We start from the raw sequence: 19583 nt of genomic DNA on the forward strand, positions 1-19583 counted from the left end.
TATGATGCGCTAGCGTTTATTGTCTACAAAAAGTTCTAAGCAACCTGTAAATTCCAAAACACCTCGTGCTGAGTCACTACAGTCGAGCGTAAACTAAAAGGTGTACTTGATTTGGTCCATATTTATATTTGTTTTAACCAATAGCTATCTTGATAAACTTGTTTTAAGGGGATTAATGGTAGCACTTCATGCAATAATCCTCTATCAGTCACCGAATTGCCAAACATGAGAGTACAAGGATAAAGGCTTTGGATTTTCTATAAATTTTACATATGTTTTGCATTGAATCAACACAAGGGTACATAATCTTTCAACACTATAAAACAAACCTATTTGTCAATAAAAAAAAACACACAAGCATATAGACAAAGCACATAAGCAAACTGAAGACAAAAATAAAGATTTGTTATCATTGCACAGTAACACAATGACGGAATGTATCGAGCCACGTCAAATTGATATAACCAAAAATATTAAAACTTATAATTTACAACGACAAATAAAAGAATAGTATAACATGTTATTAAGATGATAAAAATGTCATTTCCTATACCATCATTTATTATTTGTGAAGTAATTATGGAATATTTATTAGCAAGGTCTTGATATTTCTTATTGACTTTTTTTGGAATTGGACGAGACGTTCTTTGACATACTCCTGGTTCATCAACTTTCGTCTCATACACTGATGACGTTTCACAAAGTCTGAGTTGCAGCTGCATGCCCTTAAATACCGAATGAGTTGGAAAATGCATATCCCATATGCGGTGAAGTTTGGTATATTTGGAAATTGATAATTTTAAAATTAAACTCATTTGGTTTGTCATGACTCTGGTACTGAGATGACCGCTTTTGTCTGAAAATTAGACAGATGATACCGTGTTTGTTCTTTCTTTAAATTCTAGTTGTGGAGGATATAAATTTATGGTACCAAATCGAAGAACTTCATCAATATATCTGAATGTGTCGGTGTCTTTTGTGTCGATGTCTATTGTGTTGGTGTTGCTAGTATCGGTGTTGTTTGTGTCGGTGTCTTTTGTGTAAGTATCTATTGTGTCAATGCAAAGCTGTCTGATCTGTTATTTTACTGATTCAGTCATATTTACAATTGTTACATTTTGATTAAGGTTTTATTGGCATGGTGGGGTGGCGCGTGTATAGTAGGTGATATTTACCTTGTTTACGCACCCTTTATCACTCCTCTTGAAGTTAATGAATTCCCCATTGCAAGTTTGTTACCTTATATGTCTATTCGAAATCAATGAACAAGGGTATAAATTAAATATGCAAAGAAGCCTACAAAAATGGTATTGCGCTAATATCAACGTACCTTTTTGCGGTACGGCCGAATCTTTGTGACGTCGCGTAATTGTTATACTTTATGTTGTATTGAATAGAAACGTATAATGGCAGACGTAGTTCTATCTTTAACGCCTTAGATAACTTACGATAAAATACACAACGCAACGCAATAATCTACATTGGTGCCGTGACTTCAAACGGAGAGAATGGACATCATCCGACTAAAATCCTTGAGAGCGGGGAACAAAGCAGCAGTAACAAAAGTTTTTAAAAAACTGGAGGAAGCCATCGGAGATTCAGAAATAGACACGGAGGAAGTATCAACATTGCTCGAAGCAATTGAGAAGAAAAAGAAGACGTTAGCCTCTATAGACGAACAGATATTAAATGCAGTCGAATCAGAAGATATAACAAATGAAATTCTTGAAACAGATGAGTATTATTTAGATTTAGAGGGTAAAATTCGAAAATTTAAAAAGTTCTTAAAACCCGTACCAAAAGCAGCATCTTCGATACTAGATTCAAGCGCACCAGAGTTTGTTCCGTACACAAACCCATTTACTCACACAAGTCAGCCATTATCTCAATCAAGTTCTACCTCAAGTAATAACCATCGCCTACCAAAGCTATCTCTTCCCAATTTTAATGGAGACATTCTACAATGGCAATATTTCTGGGATTCATACGAGACCACGATTCATCACAATCACACATTAACTGACATTCAGAAATTTTCGTACTTGAACTCATTGCTTCAATTTGAAGCTGCAAACGTAATTTCAGGATTGACCATGACAAATCCAAACTACCACAAAGCAATTGAATTATTGAGAAACCGCTATGGGCAACCACATAAAATCATAAATGCATATATGAGAGCACTACTTGATATACCCGCACCACATGATACATTAGAAAGTTTGAGAACATTTCATGACAAATCAGAAGCTTACATATGGGGTCTAGAGTCTCTTGGACAATGTCAGGACATGTACGGATCGCTATTGATACCAGTGATTCTCGGTAAGTTACCGCATGAAGTACGAAAAAATATAACACGAGAAAACGGGAGTGACAGTTGGAATATTCAATCGCTTAGAATCGCGATAGGTAAAAAGATTTCTATTCAAGAGTCCGGATACGGAGATTATACACAGACGTATTCAACCGCAACCCCTAGCGCAAATTTCATAACAGGCGTTAAACGAGTAACTACAGATAAAACCCGTCCGATAAACACAACAGATAAATCATTTAACTCGAATCGGAAGAAACAATGCGCATATTGTGACGGAAACCACTGGCCAAACGAATGTAAAGATGTCATAGATCACGATAAAAGAGTAGCCATTATAAAAGAAAAGAGGTTATGCTTTAATTGTTTAGGTAAGCATAAAATAGCCGATTGCAAATCCAAGAATACGTGTAAGTGTTGCCACCGGAAGCATCACTCTTCATTATGTAAACAGAACTCGTACTCAAATAAACATCATATTGAAACTGAACAATCGCAAAATAAAGTAGACACAGAAACTTCTATGTTGTATACCGCTAGCGAAGAAAGGTCCACTGTTTTACTGAAAACCGCATTCAGTCCAGTCGTTCACAAAAATACATGTATAGATGCAAGAATACTCTTTGACGAGGGAGCTCAGCGTTCGTTTATAACCGAAGAACTAGCAGCTAAATTGAACATTAAAAAAGAAGGGTCTGAAACATTAAGTATAGCTACATTTGGAAGTACTACGAAAAAGGTGAGAAATCTTGACAAAACAACAATTAATCTTAAGTCTACCGAAGGAGAATTAATTCCTATTAAAGTTTTAATTGTACCAACCATTGCTTCACCACTTCAAACTCACAACATAGGAATAACGCAGAAGTTTTCATATTTACGTGGTCTACAATTAGCACACCCAGTCATGGATGGAGAGCAATTTGAAATATCCTTATTAATTGGAGGTGATTTTTACTGGGACATAGTTCAAGACAAAATAGTGCGTGGAAACGGTCCAACCGCAGTTAGCTCGAAAATTGGATATTTACTTTCCGGTCCTGTCCCTACACGAGCCAGTAATGCATCTTTCTCAATGATGAATATACTAGTATGTCACAAACAAGAAGAGTGCGATCTTGAAAAATTTTGGAAGCTTGAATCGTTGGGAATTGACGCTAAAGAACAAAATGATCCAGACCTAGCTGAATCAATTGAAAATTACTTACAAACCTCTATTACGAAGAAAAATGATAAGTATATTGCGAAATTACCATGGAGAGAGAATGCGCCAGAACTACCGACAAATGAAGACATCGCAAAACGCAGAACGGAAAGCGTTATTCGTCGACTGAAGAAGGATCCCGAGATGTTCCGAAAGTATGGTGAGATAATTACAGACCAAGAACAAAGAGGATTCATTGAAAAGGTATGTGATGAAAGTACATGCACAAACAAGGTTCATTACATTCCGCATCATCCCGTAAAAAAGGATTCAGTCACCACCCCGATACGCATAGTATATAACTGTAGTTGTAGAGCAAATGACAGTAGTCCTTGTCTTAACGATTGCCTAGCAACATATCCACCAATTATGACTGATTTGACGGAGATATTAGTACGCTTTAGAATGTACAAATATGCAGTTACAGCAGATATTGAAAAAGCATTTTTGCATATTGAATTAGATGTTGATGACAGAGATGTCGCAAGATTTTATTGGTTAGAAAATCCCATGGACACAGAAAGCCGTTTGATTACTTACCGGTTTAAGGTTGTACTTTTCGGCGCCACCTGCTCGCCATTCATGTTAAGCGCCACGCTAATGAAACATTTTAGAGACAATCCGTCAACTACATCAACAGAGTTACAGAGAAATTTATACGTGGATAACGTTCTGACCAGTTTTACAGATAAACAATCACTTTTGAAATTCTACACTGAGTCAAGAAAATTATTGTCAGAAGCAGGATTCAACTTACGGTCTTGGAATTCTAATAGTACGGAATTACAGAACGTCGCAGGACTAGACAAGATCGGCGACAATGACGACATAGTCAAAATTTTAGGCATGAGATGGGATAGGGAATCCGATGATTTGAAATTTCAACAGATTGAATTTATGGAAAAGGACAGAATGATAACAAAACGCGAGGTTTTGCGCACATCGTCTAGAATTTTCGACCCCCTTGGATTAATCACGCCAATTACGGTGAAAGCTAAGCTGTTTATGCAGACTTTATGGAAAGCAAAGTTAGATTGGGATGAATGTTTGTCCGACGAACTGAGAAGTAAATGGCAGGTAATAGCTTTAGATATCGAGGAGGCTACCAAAATAGTATTTCCACGAATGTTAACGGAAGGAGTAATTAACGAAAAAACGTCGCTACATATTTTCACAGACGCCAGTCAGTTAGCATACGGAGCTTGTGCTTACTTAGTTACAGCAAATTCATCGATCCTCGTCATGGCTAAAAACAGAGTAGTACCCGTTAAACCGATTTCATTACCACGTTTAGAACTTATGGGCGCGCTTATCGGCGCCAGATTAGCAACGCATCTTCTTAAAGTCATACCAACAGAACATGTGTATATGTGGAGCGATAGCCAAATTGTTTTGAGTTGGATTCAATCGTCAAAAATCTTAAAACCGTTCGTAGCAAATCGACTTAAAGAAATAAGAAAATTAACAGAGAATGCTGAATGGAATTATTGTCCAACAGATGACAATCCAGCTGATTACCTAACTCGCGGAATTTACGCTAAACAACTTTATAACAACAGCTTATGGATGAACGGTCCACAATGGATTTTAAATCGTGGGAATTGGCCGACATGGACGAGGAAAATTGAAGAATGCAGCACGATGATAACTGTTAGCGATGAAAAAACAGACGATAAAAGTACAAATGCTTTAACACAGACAATTTCATGTATAGATATACAACGATACAGCTCTTTAGAAAAAGCAATTAGAGTAACAGCATACGTCATGCGTTTTATACAGAATATACGGAATTCAAAAGATAAACGGTCAATCGGATTTATCAGTGTTGAGGAGCGATGTAAAGCATTAAAAGTTCTAATAATGACAGTACAACAGGAAACTTTTAAGGATGAAATTGAAAGCTTGAATTCATCTTCACAGAAAAAAGTGCCACTTGTTCGACAACTTAAACTATATACAGACAAAAATGGATTACTACGTTGTACCGGGAAAATACAAAACGCACCTGTGAAGGAGAGTACTAAATATCCGTTGTTATTGCCAACACACCACAGTCTTACGTCCTTAATCGTAATGGATGCACACACAAAGACTTTACATGCCGGACTTAACAGTACAATCGCATATATTCAACAGAAATATTGGATACCGAGAATAAGGCAGTGCGTAAAATCACAAATTCGTAAATGCGTTCAATGCATTAAAATATCAGGAATGCCTTATAGCGCACCCGATCCGCCACCGCTACCTAAAGATCGAGTCAACTACGATTATCCTTTTTCAGTAACCGGCGTTGTTTTCACAGGAGCTTTGTATACAAAAGGAAAACACAACGAATTAAGCAAAACATATATTTGTTTATTCACTTGCGCCGCTACACGAGCTATACACTTGGAGATAGTCACAGATTTAACTGAGGAGTCTTTCATACTTGCTTTTAAAAGATTTGTCGCTCGGAGATCTACACCAAGGATTATGTTGTCCGATAATGCAACAACCTTCAAGGCAGCCGCCGAAAAGATTACAAGATCAAACAAAGACAACCGAATACAAGAAAAACTTGCCGATCAAGGAACTGAGTGGAAATTCATACCCAACCGAGCACCGTGGTTTGGAGGCTTTTGGGAACGCCTAATTGGACTCACGAAAAAGTCAATTAAAGCAATACTAGGAAAGTCATGTGTCTCTACGGAAATGTTGAATACAATTGTAATCGAAATCGAGGGAACTCTAAATAATCGTCCTATAACTCACATTTCTACTGATATTAAAGATCCCGAACCGCTGACGCCAGCGCACCTGTTATATGGTCGTCGACTTGACAACCAATCGGAACAGAATATAGACAGTGTTACTTCAGAAGACTTGCACGTTAAACTGAATAAAAATCTACAGAGAAATAATGAACTAATCAACCATTTTCGCTCAAGATGGAAACACGAATACCTGACGTCACTCCGTGAATTCCACCGTACATCTGGAAGAAACGAACAAACAATACAAATAGGTGACATTGTACAAGTACACAATGACACAAATCGAATAATGTGGAAATTAGCAGTTGTACAAGATTTAGTTCGTGGAAAGGATGGACTCATTCGATCAGCTGTTATCAAGACCGACACAGGAATTACCAACCGTCCGATTGTGAAGCTCTATCCGTTGGAAATACGCAGTACACATGATGACAGTGAATGAACTTTTCTGCCCTGGAGAACTTTCTGCCCTGGAGAACTTTCTGCCCTGGAGAACTTTTCTGCCCTGGAGAACTTTTCTGCCCTGGAGAAATTAGTGGATGTATAGACTGTTCAATTAACTACGGTTATTATATAGACTTGTGAAAAAACTATGATTTTATTTCATTTTATGTCACAATTTACGAATTTTTCATATTGTATTTCAAATTTAAGTTAAATATCATTTTCTGCGGCCCCAGAATGTCAAGAATTGCGCTAATATCAACGTACCTTTTTGCGGTACGGCCGAATCTTTGTGACGTCGCGTAATTGTTATACTTTATGTTGTATTGAATAGAAACGTATAATGGCAGACGTAGTTCTATCTTTAACGCCTTAGATAACTTACGATAAAATACACAACGCAACGCAATAATCTACAGGGGTGGCGCGTGTATAGTAGGTGATATTTACCTTGTTTACGCACCCTTTATCACTCCTCTTGAAGTTAATGAATTCCCCATTGCAAGTTTGTTACCTTATATGTCTATTCGAAATCAATGAACAAGGGTATAAATTAAATATGCAAAGAAGCCTACAAAAATGGTATAATCGTAAAATACTCAATATTTCTTTAATTTTTTGTCAATTTATCCCTTTCTGCACCCATTGTATAGAAAAAAATAATCAAGGTTTAGTTCCTTTGATCTTAGTACTTCATTGGTTAAAATCCGATTATGACGTCGAATTTTCTTGCTTTCCTCTGAATTTCCTATTGTGACGGCATGAACAAAGGCGACCATGCCTGATGACGTCATAAAGAGAGAAAAAAGTAAAATCACAAAAATACTGAACTTAGAGGAAAATCAATTTGGAAAGTCCATAATCACATGGCAATTTCAAATAAAAAAACGCATCAAAAACGAATGGACAAGAACTGTCATATTCCTGACTTGGTACAGGCATTTTCAAATGAAGAACACATCTATTGCAGATCATTCGAAAAGAAGGAATAAGTTTGCTTGCATAATGTTAGAAAATCTTTAGAGAAACAGATTTCACCACCAAATCTCGTGTAAGCCTCGAGTTTTAAATTTGAAAATTTAACTGGCTCGAGTGGATAAACATCGTATAACACTCAATGCAGTGTTAGAATCTATATATACATTTTATAAAACAAAAAGATACACACACATATTTATATTTATGTCATCAACATCATGATTGATTTATAAAAAGACGAAAAAATATAAGAAATACAAAATAACTTTACTATAGAGTTTGTCAATATACAATGCAATAAAAGGCAAAGTTGAGATACATCGAATTGGTTATTCATTTTGAAATATATTAGTTGGTCATAAAACTATTCACATTTTCAAGTACTTATATATCAATTGGCTCTGCACGTGTCTGATATAGGCAAACCACGAAAAGTGCTTTAGACTCAACTAATCATAGTCATATTTTCATTAAAACCTTAACAAAATAAGGGAATACAACACAATTGTGCAAATTTTAGGCTTGTTTTGCAATACATTTAAATATACAAATTAAGATAATAATCTATATATATATATATATATATATATATATATATATATATATATATATAAGTGCCTATAAATAGCAGCACATGACATACAAATCTATGGGAGTGTGGATTAATCAGTACAGAGATTAATTCAATTACACAAATAAAATTATAGATTGCCTAACAATGTAATTTTAACACACTATTTAGTATGTAAATATAAGAATGTTTAAAATATTTACAAAATGATGAAAATAAACGCAATATTTCGCTAGACCAACTAGCTTTATCAAGCGTGCATCTATCCAGGTGAAATCGGATGTAGATGATAAGAAACTTTTGCAGCTCAACGTCTGTGTTGCACTGAACTGCCTTCAAAATAAGAAAATTTTGCAGCTCAATGTATATGACCTCTTGCATTTAGCTGCTTTGAAAATAAGAAAATTTTGCAGCTCAATGTACATGTTGCACTTGGATTTAGCTACCTTAAAAATACATAATTGGTAGTTGAAGTTAGCAACGTCCATTGGCCAATATTACGGGATAAAAAGGACGATGCTTTGTTTTAAATTATTCTTTATCTTTCCTGTATCTTTTTTCGTCTTTTTCGTTAAGACCATCAGGTTCTAAAGTGTGGAGTTGGTGGATCCAAAAGTTTTCTCTTCTCCTTCTCGCCGTGGTGTCCCATTCGGTGTTGACTTCTATAATTTGGAAAGTGACATTATCAAAAGGATGTTTCGTTGAACGAAGATGTCTTGTGAGAGGACAGTTTTTGTTGGTTTTGTACGATGAACGATGGTTATTGAGCCGAATATTAAATTTGTCCATTGTTTCTCCCACATACTGAATGCCACAAGTGTCACATGTTAATATATAAATTGAGTTCTCCGTTTTACAGTTGGAATTAGAGTAGATGGTATAATTTTGTTTAGTAACGGAGCTGATGAAAGAACTGCTTGTATTGGCAGCTTTACAACACAAACAATTCCTTCGACCACATTGTTGGTAGCAACCGGGTGATGGATTAGGCTGCTTGGTTAATACAGATGTCACTAATTTGTCACGGATGTTTTTAGGTCTTCTGAAGGCCATGACTGGTGGTGAAGAAAATACTTTTTTTTAGATTTAAATCATTTTCTATAATTTTCCAATGCTTCTGAACAATGGATGACACATTTTTAAAATCAGGATGGTAAGTGAGTACAAGGGGTGTTCTGTTAGCTGCTTTATTCTTATCTTTGTACTCAAGAAGTTCTTGGCGACTAGTTTTGTTTGCTCTTTCGAAAGCGCTATCAATAATGTTGTTATTGTATCCTCGAACAACTAGATGTTTACGAAGTTGTCCAAGTCTAGCATTTTTCGTATTTTCAGTAGAGCATATTCTCTTGATTCGCAATGCCTGGCTGAATGGGATACCACGGGAGCAGTGTTTAGGATGGCAACTTTTAGGAGAAAGGAATTGATGTTTGTCCGTTTGTTTGGTGTGAAGGTCCGTTATAATGGTTCCGTTCTTGATGTAACTCGTAGTATCGAGGAAGTTTATTTTCTCCATAGATGATTCATATGTAAATTTTATTGAATGGTGGAAAGAGTTGCAGTGTTCTAGAAATTCATTAAGATGTTCTTGTGAATCTGTCCATTTGAAATCAATATCGTCAATGAATCGGAACCATGATAAGGGCTGATATGGAGCACTAGCCAAGAGGCGTTTTTCAAGTTGGCCCATAAATATGTTGGCATATGACGGGGCCATTTTTGTGCCCATACTAGTACCGTCTATCTGGAGATAGTGTTTTTCATTGAAAGAGAAGTTGTTATTCTCCAGTACTAGTTTCAGAAGTGTAACAAGGCACTCAGTAGGAGGATTTTTTTCACTACGAGTGTTCCATGCCTCTTCACAGGCTGCTATTCCTTCGTCTTGTGGAATGTTGGTATATAAAGAAGACACGTCCATGGATGCAAGTATAGTATTGCTTGGTAAAGGATTGAGGCTTTCCATTTTCTTGAGATAATCAGTTGTATCTTGAATGAATGATGGTAGTTCTTTCACATGAGGTCTTAGATGATGGTCTACAAATTCTGATATCTTTTCAGTTGGATGACTATTCGCTGACACAATTGGTCGACCTGGATTGCCCGTTTTATGTATTTTAGGCAACATATAGAATCGTCCGGCCTTTGCTTCGTTCTCAAGAGGTCGGAGATAATCAAAGGTGTCATTGTCTATATGCTTTTTGTCGAACATCTCTTGAAGGATGGTGTTGATCATTCGAATAGTATTAAGCGTTGGATCTGTGGTTAATTGTTTATAAAAAATGGAGTTAGAAAGTTGTCGATTCCCCTCTGCTATATAATCTGTTTTATCCATGACAACCACAGCGCCCCCTTTGTCGGCAGGTTTTATTACAATATCCTCTTGATCTTTTAACGCTTTCAAAGCTATACTTTCTGACTTGGATAAATTATAATTTCTTGTATTTGTTATACAGGACTTTATATCAGACCTCACGTAGTTAATGAATGACTCCAAGTTATCATTTTTGCTCTTTGGTGGTTTCCATGAACTTTTTTTCCTAAATTTTGGGATGGGGGTCACTTCTTCATTGGTGTCAGTATCTGAATCTGTTAATCCGGCTTCTTCAAGGTTTTTCTTGCCCCTATTGTAGAAAAAATCTTTCAAGCGTAAACGTCTAGCGAATTGGTCTAGGTCTTCGTCTAGCTGAAAGTTATTTACAGTTGATGGGATAGGACAGAAGTTTAAACCTTTACTTAAAAGAGATTCATCAGCACGTGTAAGTTCTTTAGATGACAAATTTACAACAATGCTTTCAGTTTTTTGTTTCCGTCTTTTAAATTTTCTTTTTCTAGGGATCTTATGGTTTGTTATATTAATATCATTCATATGCTGATTTAAATGGACAGTATGAATTTTATCTCTTTGAAATTTATTCCTTTGTTTTTCTTTATGTTTTGATAGTTCAATTTGTTCAATATCTGCGAGGCGACGTTTAATTATTGCTAAATCGTCACGAGAAATGTTACTATTGTTGATGATATCTGATATTTCATTTACAATTTGTTTGTAATTTGTGGTTGTAAAAGAAAGTAACAGTTGAAGAAGCTGGATTGAACAGTTAAACAGAATTTCATTCCAACGGCTCATGAATCTTTTGGATTTATGTCCCGGTGCCTGGGGACTCACTTTGATGTTTAAACCTTTTGGTACAGTTTTACTTTGAATATAATTTTGTAAGTTAGATAAATGATGTTCAGTTTGTAGTTTCTTTTTAGTTAAAGATCTTAATTTCTTGAAATGCTGTGAGCTATCCATGTTGTAAAGATATAAAGAGTTTCGTGCCCTCATCAGTCAAATTCGGAAATGAAAATAGAAATAAATCCATTTATGGACTTTCCATTTTCAATTTTCCTCGGAGTTCATTATAATTGTAGTTTTACTACTTACTAAATCATTAAATTAAAAAGAATCAGAATAAATTACAGTGCTATGGTCATTTATTGTAATCATGTCTTTTAATTTTGTTTATGTTGTATATAGATTGTCTATGTGTTATTTCTTTTCTTTATTGTAACAGTTTGGTATTTTTTTTAATTATGGTAAAGATTATAACACACTGTTATAGCCCAATTTTTGACAATCTTAACCATTGTAACTGTTTGTTTTGCTCGCATATTGTTGTCGATATAATGGAATTCTGTGCTATATTCACACACACAGGTAAGACGTTTAGTCCGTTATAAACCAGGTTTAATCCACCATTTTATATATTATGAAATGCTTATGTCTGAACGTTTGATTTTGTCATTTGATAAAGGACTTTCTGTTCTTTTATTTCATTGGAGTTCGTTTTTGTTATTGCACATTTATATAAATGATAACTTGTTTCTATTGGAATGATTATCAATAACCGTAGTACCACCACTTATCTAATTATTGTTGTAAGATTTTGTAATGGTAATTTTTGTATTATACAAAAACTAGGTTAATGTTGATTGTTTTGTTAGTTGTATCCATGAGCTATACCGATACATTTTTGTATTTCATTAGTGTTAATCACTTTAGCTTTGAGGTAGTGACTTGATTTATAATCTACTTTTTCTAAATTCTCTATTGATAAATCTAAAGTCTATGATAAAACTAATGTTATAACTTACTTAGCCATAATTAGCCATAATTACTTTGAATAAATGAAGGGTTTCACATATACAAAAATGTTTCTTGTCCCGTCCAGAGTAGCAGGAAACTTTCAAATTTTTGATGGGGTCGGGTGGCTAATAATCGTTTTCTATGTTATTGTTTGATCATCATTTTCGACTTCTGTCATTGCAGTGTCGGATTTACGTCTACTAATATGTTATATGCTATTGGTGTCATTAACCTTGGCAGACATTCGTCCCGTTGGGTGATATAATCGAACGTAAGGATTTTAAGGACTTCCAACTTTCAGTATTAACTTTTGAGTTCGGTATTTTTGTTAATACATGTCGGACTAAACATTAATTTCCCCATTGTGTCCCTTGTTAAGTTTCAAATGAAATTTCCCATAATCAAAAGATGCAATTGAATCCTTTTATATATGACTGGCTGGAATGATGTTTTCTCCCGTTTGTTTGTGTTGTAGTCCTGTCGTGCAATGTTGTCAATTTAATGTTATAATTGACATTGCCATTAAAGCGGGAGGTTTGGCAAGCCACAAAACTAGGTTCAACCAACCATTTTTGTCTTTAAATGCCCTGTACCAATTCGGGGAAATGGCCATTGTTATATTATAGTTCGTTTCTGTGTGTGTTATATTTTAATGTTTCTTTCTGTTGTGTCGGATTTCTCTTATATTTGATGCTTTTTCCTCAGTTTTAGTTTGTAGCTCGGATTTATTTATTCTCTAGCGATTTGTTAATTTCAAACAGCGGTATACTACTGTTGCCTTTATTTATATATTTCATATAAACATCGATCAAAACAACAACGATTTCAACTGGTTTCAAACCAAGGTAGAACAATGGTCAAAAACTGTCTTTGTCCGTGTTTTAGGGATCAAACTAATTTTGATCTGTAATTTTTTTTTCTTTATGAACAAATCAATTAAAAAGGTCCGGAATTACTTACTATTTTGTAGTCAAATCAAAGTATTTCACGAACAGAAGAAATGTTTTTGATAACATTAGGTTTCAGTTTTACGTAATTAGGAAAGAATTTCCTGCTAATTTCCTGAATAACTGTTTGATCCAAGTCCCTTAAGTGCTTTGACCTATGACAGAAACGAGTTACAGAGCGGCAGTAATTCTCACTGACATCGACATTGATGATAATGGCGGGAAATCAAGCAGTACGCTAATTTAATAGTCTGTGTAAGCGGGATAATTGGTTCAGATTATTTGATCTAAATATTTGATGTGTTCATTAAATATTGACCAAACTTTTAGTGATAAGACCTTATACTGTATTTGTGTGTTAATTGTGTCTTATGAGACTTAATATTGTGTAAGATTATATAAGATTTCTTGTGTAAACTGACTGAGGCCCTAATTGAACAAAAAGCATATACTATACTTTTGTTCTTACTTTAAAGGTATATTCTATTTTCGTTTCACAGAAGGATAACAATATTAAAAGTGATGCGTCTGAATGAATAGCCATATTTGTTTCTTAGGCAGATAATAAAAGTAATAAAATTCTTAAAATACATACAAAACAAAATACTTAATACAGTTATAGGATCACCAACGGACACAAAATAAAGCTAGAACTGTCATATTTTCTCCTATATACTAGTGACTGGTGACCACTAGTGTCCAACTTTTTGTGCCGGTGTATTCAAACCATTAAAAAACACCAGACGGAACAATACAGGTATAGGTATGCTTATGCATTGTATCGTCCCTTATAATTATCAAATCGAGTCAGTTTAAAGTCATTTCAAAGGAAGATATAACTTATGTCAATGAAACGCCGTTTCGTTTTTTTGTTGTTTTTTTTCAACTTCAGACACTTTATTTCACTAATAGTTGTTAACAAAGCCCCTTAATGTTACAACAATGGCACTAAGGTTCATCCCTATAGTGTTAATTTCCAATAAAACTAGTAGATTTCATTGGCAATTTTTTTTTTATGAATCTACATAGTATAATTACGTGTTAGTTACAATTTACAGAGTAATAGCTGTCTACATCATGTATACATACATTACTTTACTTTACAATGAAAAAGAAAACAAAACTTTGACCGTCTTTTGTTTAGTTTCGGATAAGCGAAACTGAAAGAGCATGGTTTCTGATCGGACCAAGAGGTCAGTATAATTGAATTACGATTGTTTATTTAGATAGTATCGTGTTGATTCGTATTACTACTTTCCGGTGGTTTTTTTTTTGTGCTTATGAAGTATAGGTTTTTTGTTTTGTTCCTTACCTGTTAAGAGAAAAACAAAATTTCTACTTTGTCTTAGGGAGTTTCATGGGGTACCCAACACTTTGTCTTAGGGAGTTTTATGGGGTACCCAACACTTTGTCTTAGGGGGTTTTAGGGGGTACCCAATACTTTGTCTTAGGGAGTTTTAGGGGGTACCCAACTCTTTGACTAAAATAGTAATAAATCGTTTAATTTTCATACAATTTTGACAAAATATTTACTTTGACCAGTTAACAAAAAATGTCAAATTAACATTAAAAGAATTACATGTAAATTACAGAAATACTTTCATTGTATATATGTAACTCTAATTTTTATCATTGAGAAAGATGATATCTCTTAGTATGTGATAAAATCATTTAGTGGATTTTGAATTAGTTAATTAGGTAAATTTTTTTTAACCTCCTTAAACCTATTTAAAACAAATGTCAGACAAAATGTCATGTGGCCGACAAACGAGTAAATGATACTGGTTGTAACTATCAGTACACATGCAGCTTGTTATGGAAATACACAATATAGAATATCTCATCCGGAAAGGACAACAGATCTTCTTCATTTGATGTAAACATTCTCGACCATCGGTTTAGATAACACAATTAACACGGACAGTGTCAACAGTATACAAAGAAAGAACTGTGATTCCTTCTAGGACACACGAGTTAATAAAAGGAGTTCGTGTTGCCATTCTTTAAGTTGTATGGAGTGCTTATGTGCTGTGGTTTAATTTATTTATTTATGTTATGTTTCTGCATGTCAACTTCAAATTCAAGAGGCCTTTTTTGTGACTCTGTATTAATATATCTCGTCATTTTGTTATTGTTCTATGATAATATTTGTATTCCTGCTTTCATTTTTTGTTATGTGCTTAGTATATGTGCCGTTTTTGTTTCTTTGATACATATGACGTGGCTTTGTACTTATACATTGTGTCATTATTCTATTGTGGTTTGGTAAATTTATGTATTCGTATCTTTAATTTTTTCAAATGTGCTTTGTCTATATGCCCTTTTGTGCTTTTTTGTTAAATATTTTTTGACCTTGCTTTTTAAAGACTAAGATTATAACACAATGTTGACTCCTGTACCACTATTTTTGACTTGTTTACCTATTATGTCGACTGGTTGTTATTATCACCCATCGTTGTCAATATAATGGAATTTTATGCAATAGTCATACCAGTGATAGTTTTAGCTATCTATAAAACAAGGTTTAATCAACATTATTTTCTACGTAAGAAAATGCCTGTACCAAGTCTTGAATATGACAGTTATTGTCTATTCGTATGAAGCCCAAGCTTTTGATTTTGCCATTTTTTTCCCTTTTTTGATTTTGTGATTTTTACTCCATTGTTTGAGTTGAAATATTTGCTTAATGTCGGTCACACTACATCATTTACTTTTTATTGAATCATTGTTTTTTTAACTTTTATTTGGGATTACTTATTTTAGTATTTCTTGAACTTTATTAGTTACCAATAGTTGTACCTTTACAATGATAAGTTATTCATTCTAATGTAGATCAAAACTAATTTATTTCCAATAGTAGACTAATGCTAGTATTATCATTTTCTTGGATGCCTTTTTATGTCCATTCAATTACTTGGAATAACCACCTTACATTTTGTGTTTCCTTTTTATTTGCTGAACGACTTAATTTGTAGACTTTGAGAAAATAAAAAAATAAAAAACAGACGATACAGCCAGGAATACCTTTAATTGGATTCAAAATACAAACACAGGATGAATTAAGTGGAGAAATCTATCATGTCAACACGTCAGCTCAAAGCCAATAAATGTATTTTTTCTCTATCATTGTAAAACGTTGACAATTTAAATTCATAGACGGACAAGTAATACGTGCATAGTATTCAAATCGTGAACACAAAACTAAGAAACAAAAATACACCCACCTACTAACGTCCAAACCATATCAAACAAGACAATAAAAAGGGAAAAAAAGAAATACACATTTGAATTAAGAAGATATGATGTAGGCGTATGTTTGCATTTTAAAACACAAATGTCTATGTGATATATGAAGTTAAAATCGCATATATCTGGCGAAATTATAAATAAACTTGGTTCTTATAAACAAATTCACACCACGTTCCAATTCCTAATGTGACGTTGTGTTTTTAGCCTGCAGTTTTGCAAACATATTGATCCTTTGATTAAAGGAATCAAATCAATGTACAATGTATATGGTATATAACACATATAAAACTGAATGCATCATAACTGTCTATGTTTTCATTGACTATGGTTTTATTTGATTGACAAATAGATTTATATTAGATGTACCACTATATTACTTATTTATGAATGTCGCTGTACTGAGTGTTCTTGTATTTATTTGTACTGTATTCCTATCACTTACTGTTCGTTCTCATTTTATAGGCATTTTAAACATTGGTATATTAGCGGCAGATTTGGCTAACCATACCCATAAAAACCGGGTTCAACCCACTATTTGTTTCTGAAAATGGGTTGCACCAAGTCAGAATATGGCAGTTGTTATCAAATAGTCCGTTTCTATGTATGTTGGCGTTTGTATTTGTTACACTTTAGTGTTTCTGCTGTTCCCTTGTTTTCTAATGATAATAAATGTGTTTTTCTGTTTTAGTTTGCAGCCTGTATTTGTTTTATTTGCACTCAATAGATTTATGTCTATTAAACTGCGATAAACTACTGTTGCCATTATATGTTTTCCCAAAATAGGCGTGGATTGTCAAATAGCTAAATTTACAAATTACAACCGTAGACAGCCATTGACAAAACAAATCGACGTTAAAAATGACGTTAAATAATACAAAATAAACTTTGGGGAATAATTATATCTCGTCAAGATCAGAATTATTAACTTCTATTAAGTTTATGATTTATTTCAATTAAAGGGTTGCAGTGAAAGTGGAACAATACACTTTCTTAAAAACTTAAATAAAGTTGTACTCATCTTATTCTTGCGGGAATGTCCGTCTATGTAAAATATAATTTCTTAATCATTTAGAGAGAAAATACTTGATGAGTAGTAAAATGAAAAATAAGTATCATCAAATTGATTAAACATTTTTTTACAATTAGTATATACAAGATAATAATTATGTCTTCCAAAGTTTATATGACAAGGCCAGTTGTTCGTCTTCGTTTCAGTGCAAATCAGTTATCCAACAAAAAAAAAACAAAAACGATTTCTAAAGACACGAACTGATATTACTTATTGACAAGAAGGAATAGATATTAGTTTTGTTGGTATTATTGACTAACTAAATGTCAAACACATGTTGAAGTGGATTATATGGATTATATAATGAATAAATCAAAACTAAACTAAGCCAATCTCACTTTTAGCTGTCTTATTTATATAGAAAGAGGAACTATATGTCATCCACGAATCGATATCATGAAAACCTTTTTCTTTCCTAAGCTAAAAGAATAAAATCAATATTGATTTAGCAAATAATTCCTTTTTATTATTATTATTATTATTATTATTTTTTTATTTAATTTTTTTGAATAAATAGTATGGCCCTTTAAAGGACGATATTTTTAATGTCATAATGTCATAATACACGCACGTATATTTTTGATATTTTCTTTTACATTTTATGAAAAGGGTGTTATCATTTACTTGTATTGGTTCTGTTGAAGAATATCATTTTCTTCAATACCATTATCAATTAAACTAATCACCGTAATGTTTGTGCACTCATTATTGAACACATTTTCGTGGATAGGCCTTTCCGTATTGTAAATGATTCTTTCTCTGCTACTTCCTGCTTCCACTGGAGTATTATAAGATTCATGAACCATAGACATGTTGTTTCTAGGCGATCTAATATTTGCAGGGCGCCATATGCAGTTGGGTTTCAACATGTTTCGTACTTCGACAAAACGTATGCAATATATAATCGGATTAAATATTGGCGGTATGACTAATGTGGCATTTCCAATGTTACCGCTTGATGATTGTCCTAATAAGGTCACAGTCACCCTTGGTACAACAGATATGGCCAAAATCAAAAGAACTAGTCCCAGAGTAAGCAGATTCATTTTTAGGCGTATAATTCTTCTGCTTAATTGTAGAGAGGATATATCGTTGTTGATAAACGACACTCGAGTTATCATTTGTTTAATTCTTACAGCAGTGGTTATGTAAATAACAGTTATCACAATAAAAAGTAATATTAAAGGAACTTCAGAGAAGATCATGTATAGATAGTTGTACTCATTCCCTATACATCCAGATTGCAAACTGAAGCCGCTTAATCCAAACAATGCATTTGTATATATAACACATAGAACGAACATGAGAATTATATATTTCTTCTGTGCTAAAACATTTCTTCTTATATTGTTTGTCACTGACGTCGCTAAATACCTTTCTACACAGATTAATAACGTCTGACATAATGAAAACAGTATAGAACAATATACCAACAAAGATAATATACGACACAAGTATTTCACATGTAACCTAAATTCTTCTAACGACGAGTTGACAAGTAATATAAATGTAAGTATCATAGTAAGGAAATCTCCTATACTTAAACATAAAGTAAGGAAATGAAATCTACTATTTCGCAAGGTATGTGATCTAAACAATACAACCATACACATTATGTTTAACAGTGCAGAACACAAAGGAGTTATAGCGGTTCCAATCAAAATGTAAAACATACCAACATTCGTTTCATTTAGTGTTAGATTATCCGTTTTGCTCTCCATTTCCGGTTTAGAATACAATTTCAAAATAACTTTAACTCACACTGCTATCACTCCGATGTCTCATTCTTTATATCTACACTTTCTGGTATTCAATCACATTTCGTATACCTTTATATTTACCATAGCAACGAAATAATTTTAGATATGACCATGGTAAGACGTGTTGTTATATATAAATAATATATCAACTAGATGTAA

General features: G+C 33.7%; 2 protein-coding genes across 2 annotated transcripts; one reads left to right on the top strand and one right to left on the bottom strand.

Annotated features, from left to right (window-relative positions):
• Positions 1-1355: 1355 nt before the first annotated feature.
• On the top strand, positions 1356-6859 carry LOC139487433 (uncharacterized). The gene is made up of 2 exons (XM_071272213.1): positions 1356-6758; positions 6795-6859. The coding sequence occupies exon 1, from the start codon at positions 1509-1511 to the stop codon at positions 6720-6722; it is 5214 nt and encodes a 1737-aa protein (XP_071128314.1). The 5' UTR covers positions 1356-1508; the 3' UTR covers positions 6723-6758; positions 6795-6859.
• Positions 6860-7803: 944 nt separating this feature from the next.
• LOC139489371 (uncharacterized) lies at positions 7804-11565 on the bottom strand. Its single transcript, XM_071275681.1, has 2 exons — positions 9831-11565; positions 7804-7856 (listed from the first exon to the last, which is right to left on the bottom strand). Exons 1-2 carry the CDS (start codon positions 11563-11565, stop codon positions 7804-7806), a joined length of 1788 nt encoding a protein of 595 aa, XP_071131782.1.
• Positions 11566-19583: the final 8018 nt, after the last annotated feature.

Source organism: Mytilus edulis, chromosome 9 (genome assembly GCF_963676685.1).
Source record: "Mytilus edulis chromosome 9, xbMytEdul2.2, whole genome shotgun sequence".
NCBI lineage: Eukaryota > Metazoa > Mollusca > Bivalvia > Mytilida > Mytilidae > Mytilus > Mytilus edulis.

Excerpts from the sequence above, each read along its gene's own strand:
- LOC139487433 (XM_071272213.1), top strand. The coding sequence starts at position 1,509 with ATGGACATCATCCGACTAAAATCCTTGAGAGCGGGGAACAAAGCAGCA.
- LOC139489371 (XM_071275681.1), bottom strand. The coding sequence starts at position 11,565 with ATGGATAGCTCACAGCATTTCAAGAAATTAAGATCTTTAACTAAAAAG. Across the intron at positions 7,857-9,830 it reads TAATGAATTTCTAGAACACT|ATTCTAACACTGCATTGAGT; the intron begins GCAACTCTTTCC and ends ATGTATATATAG.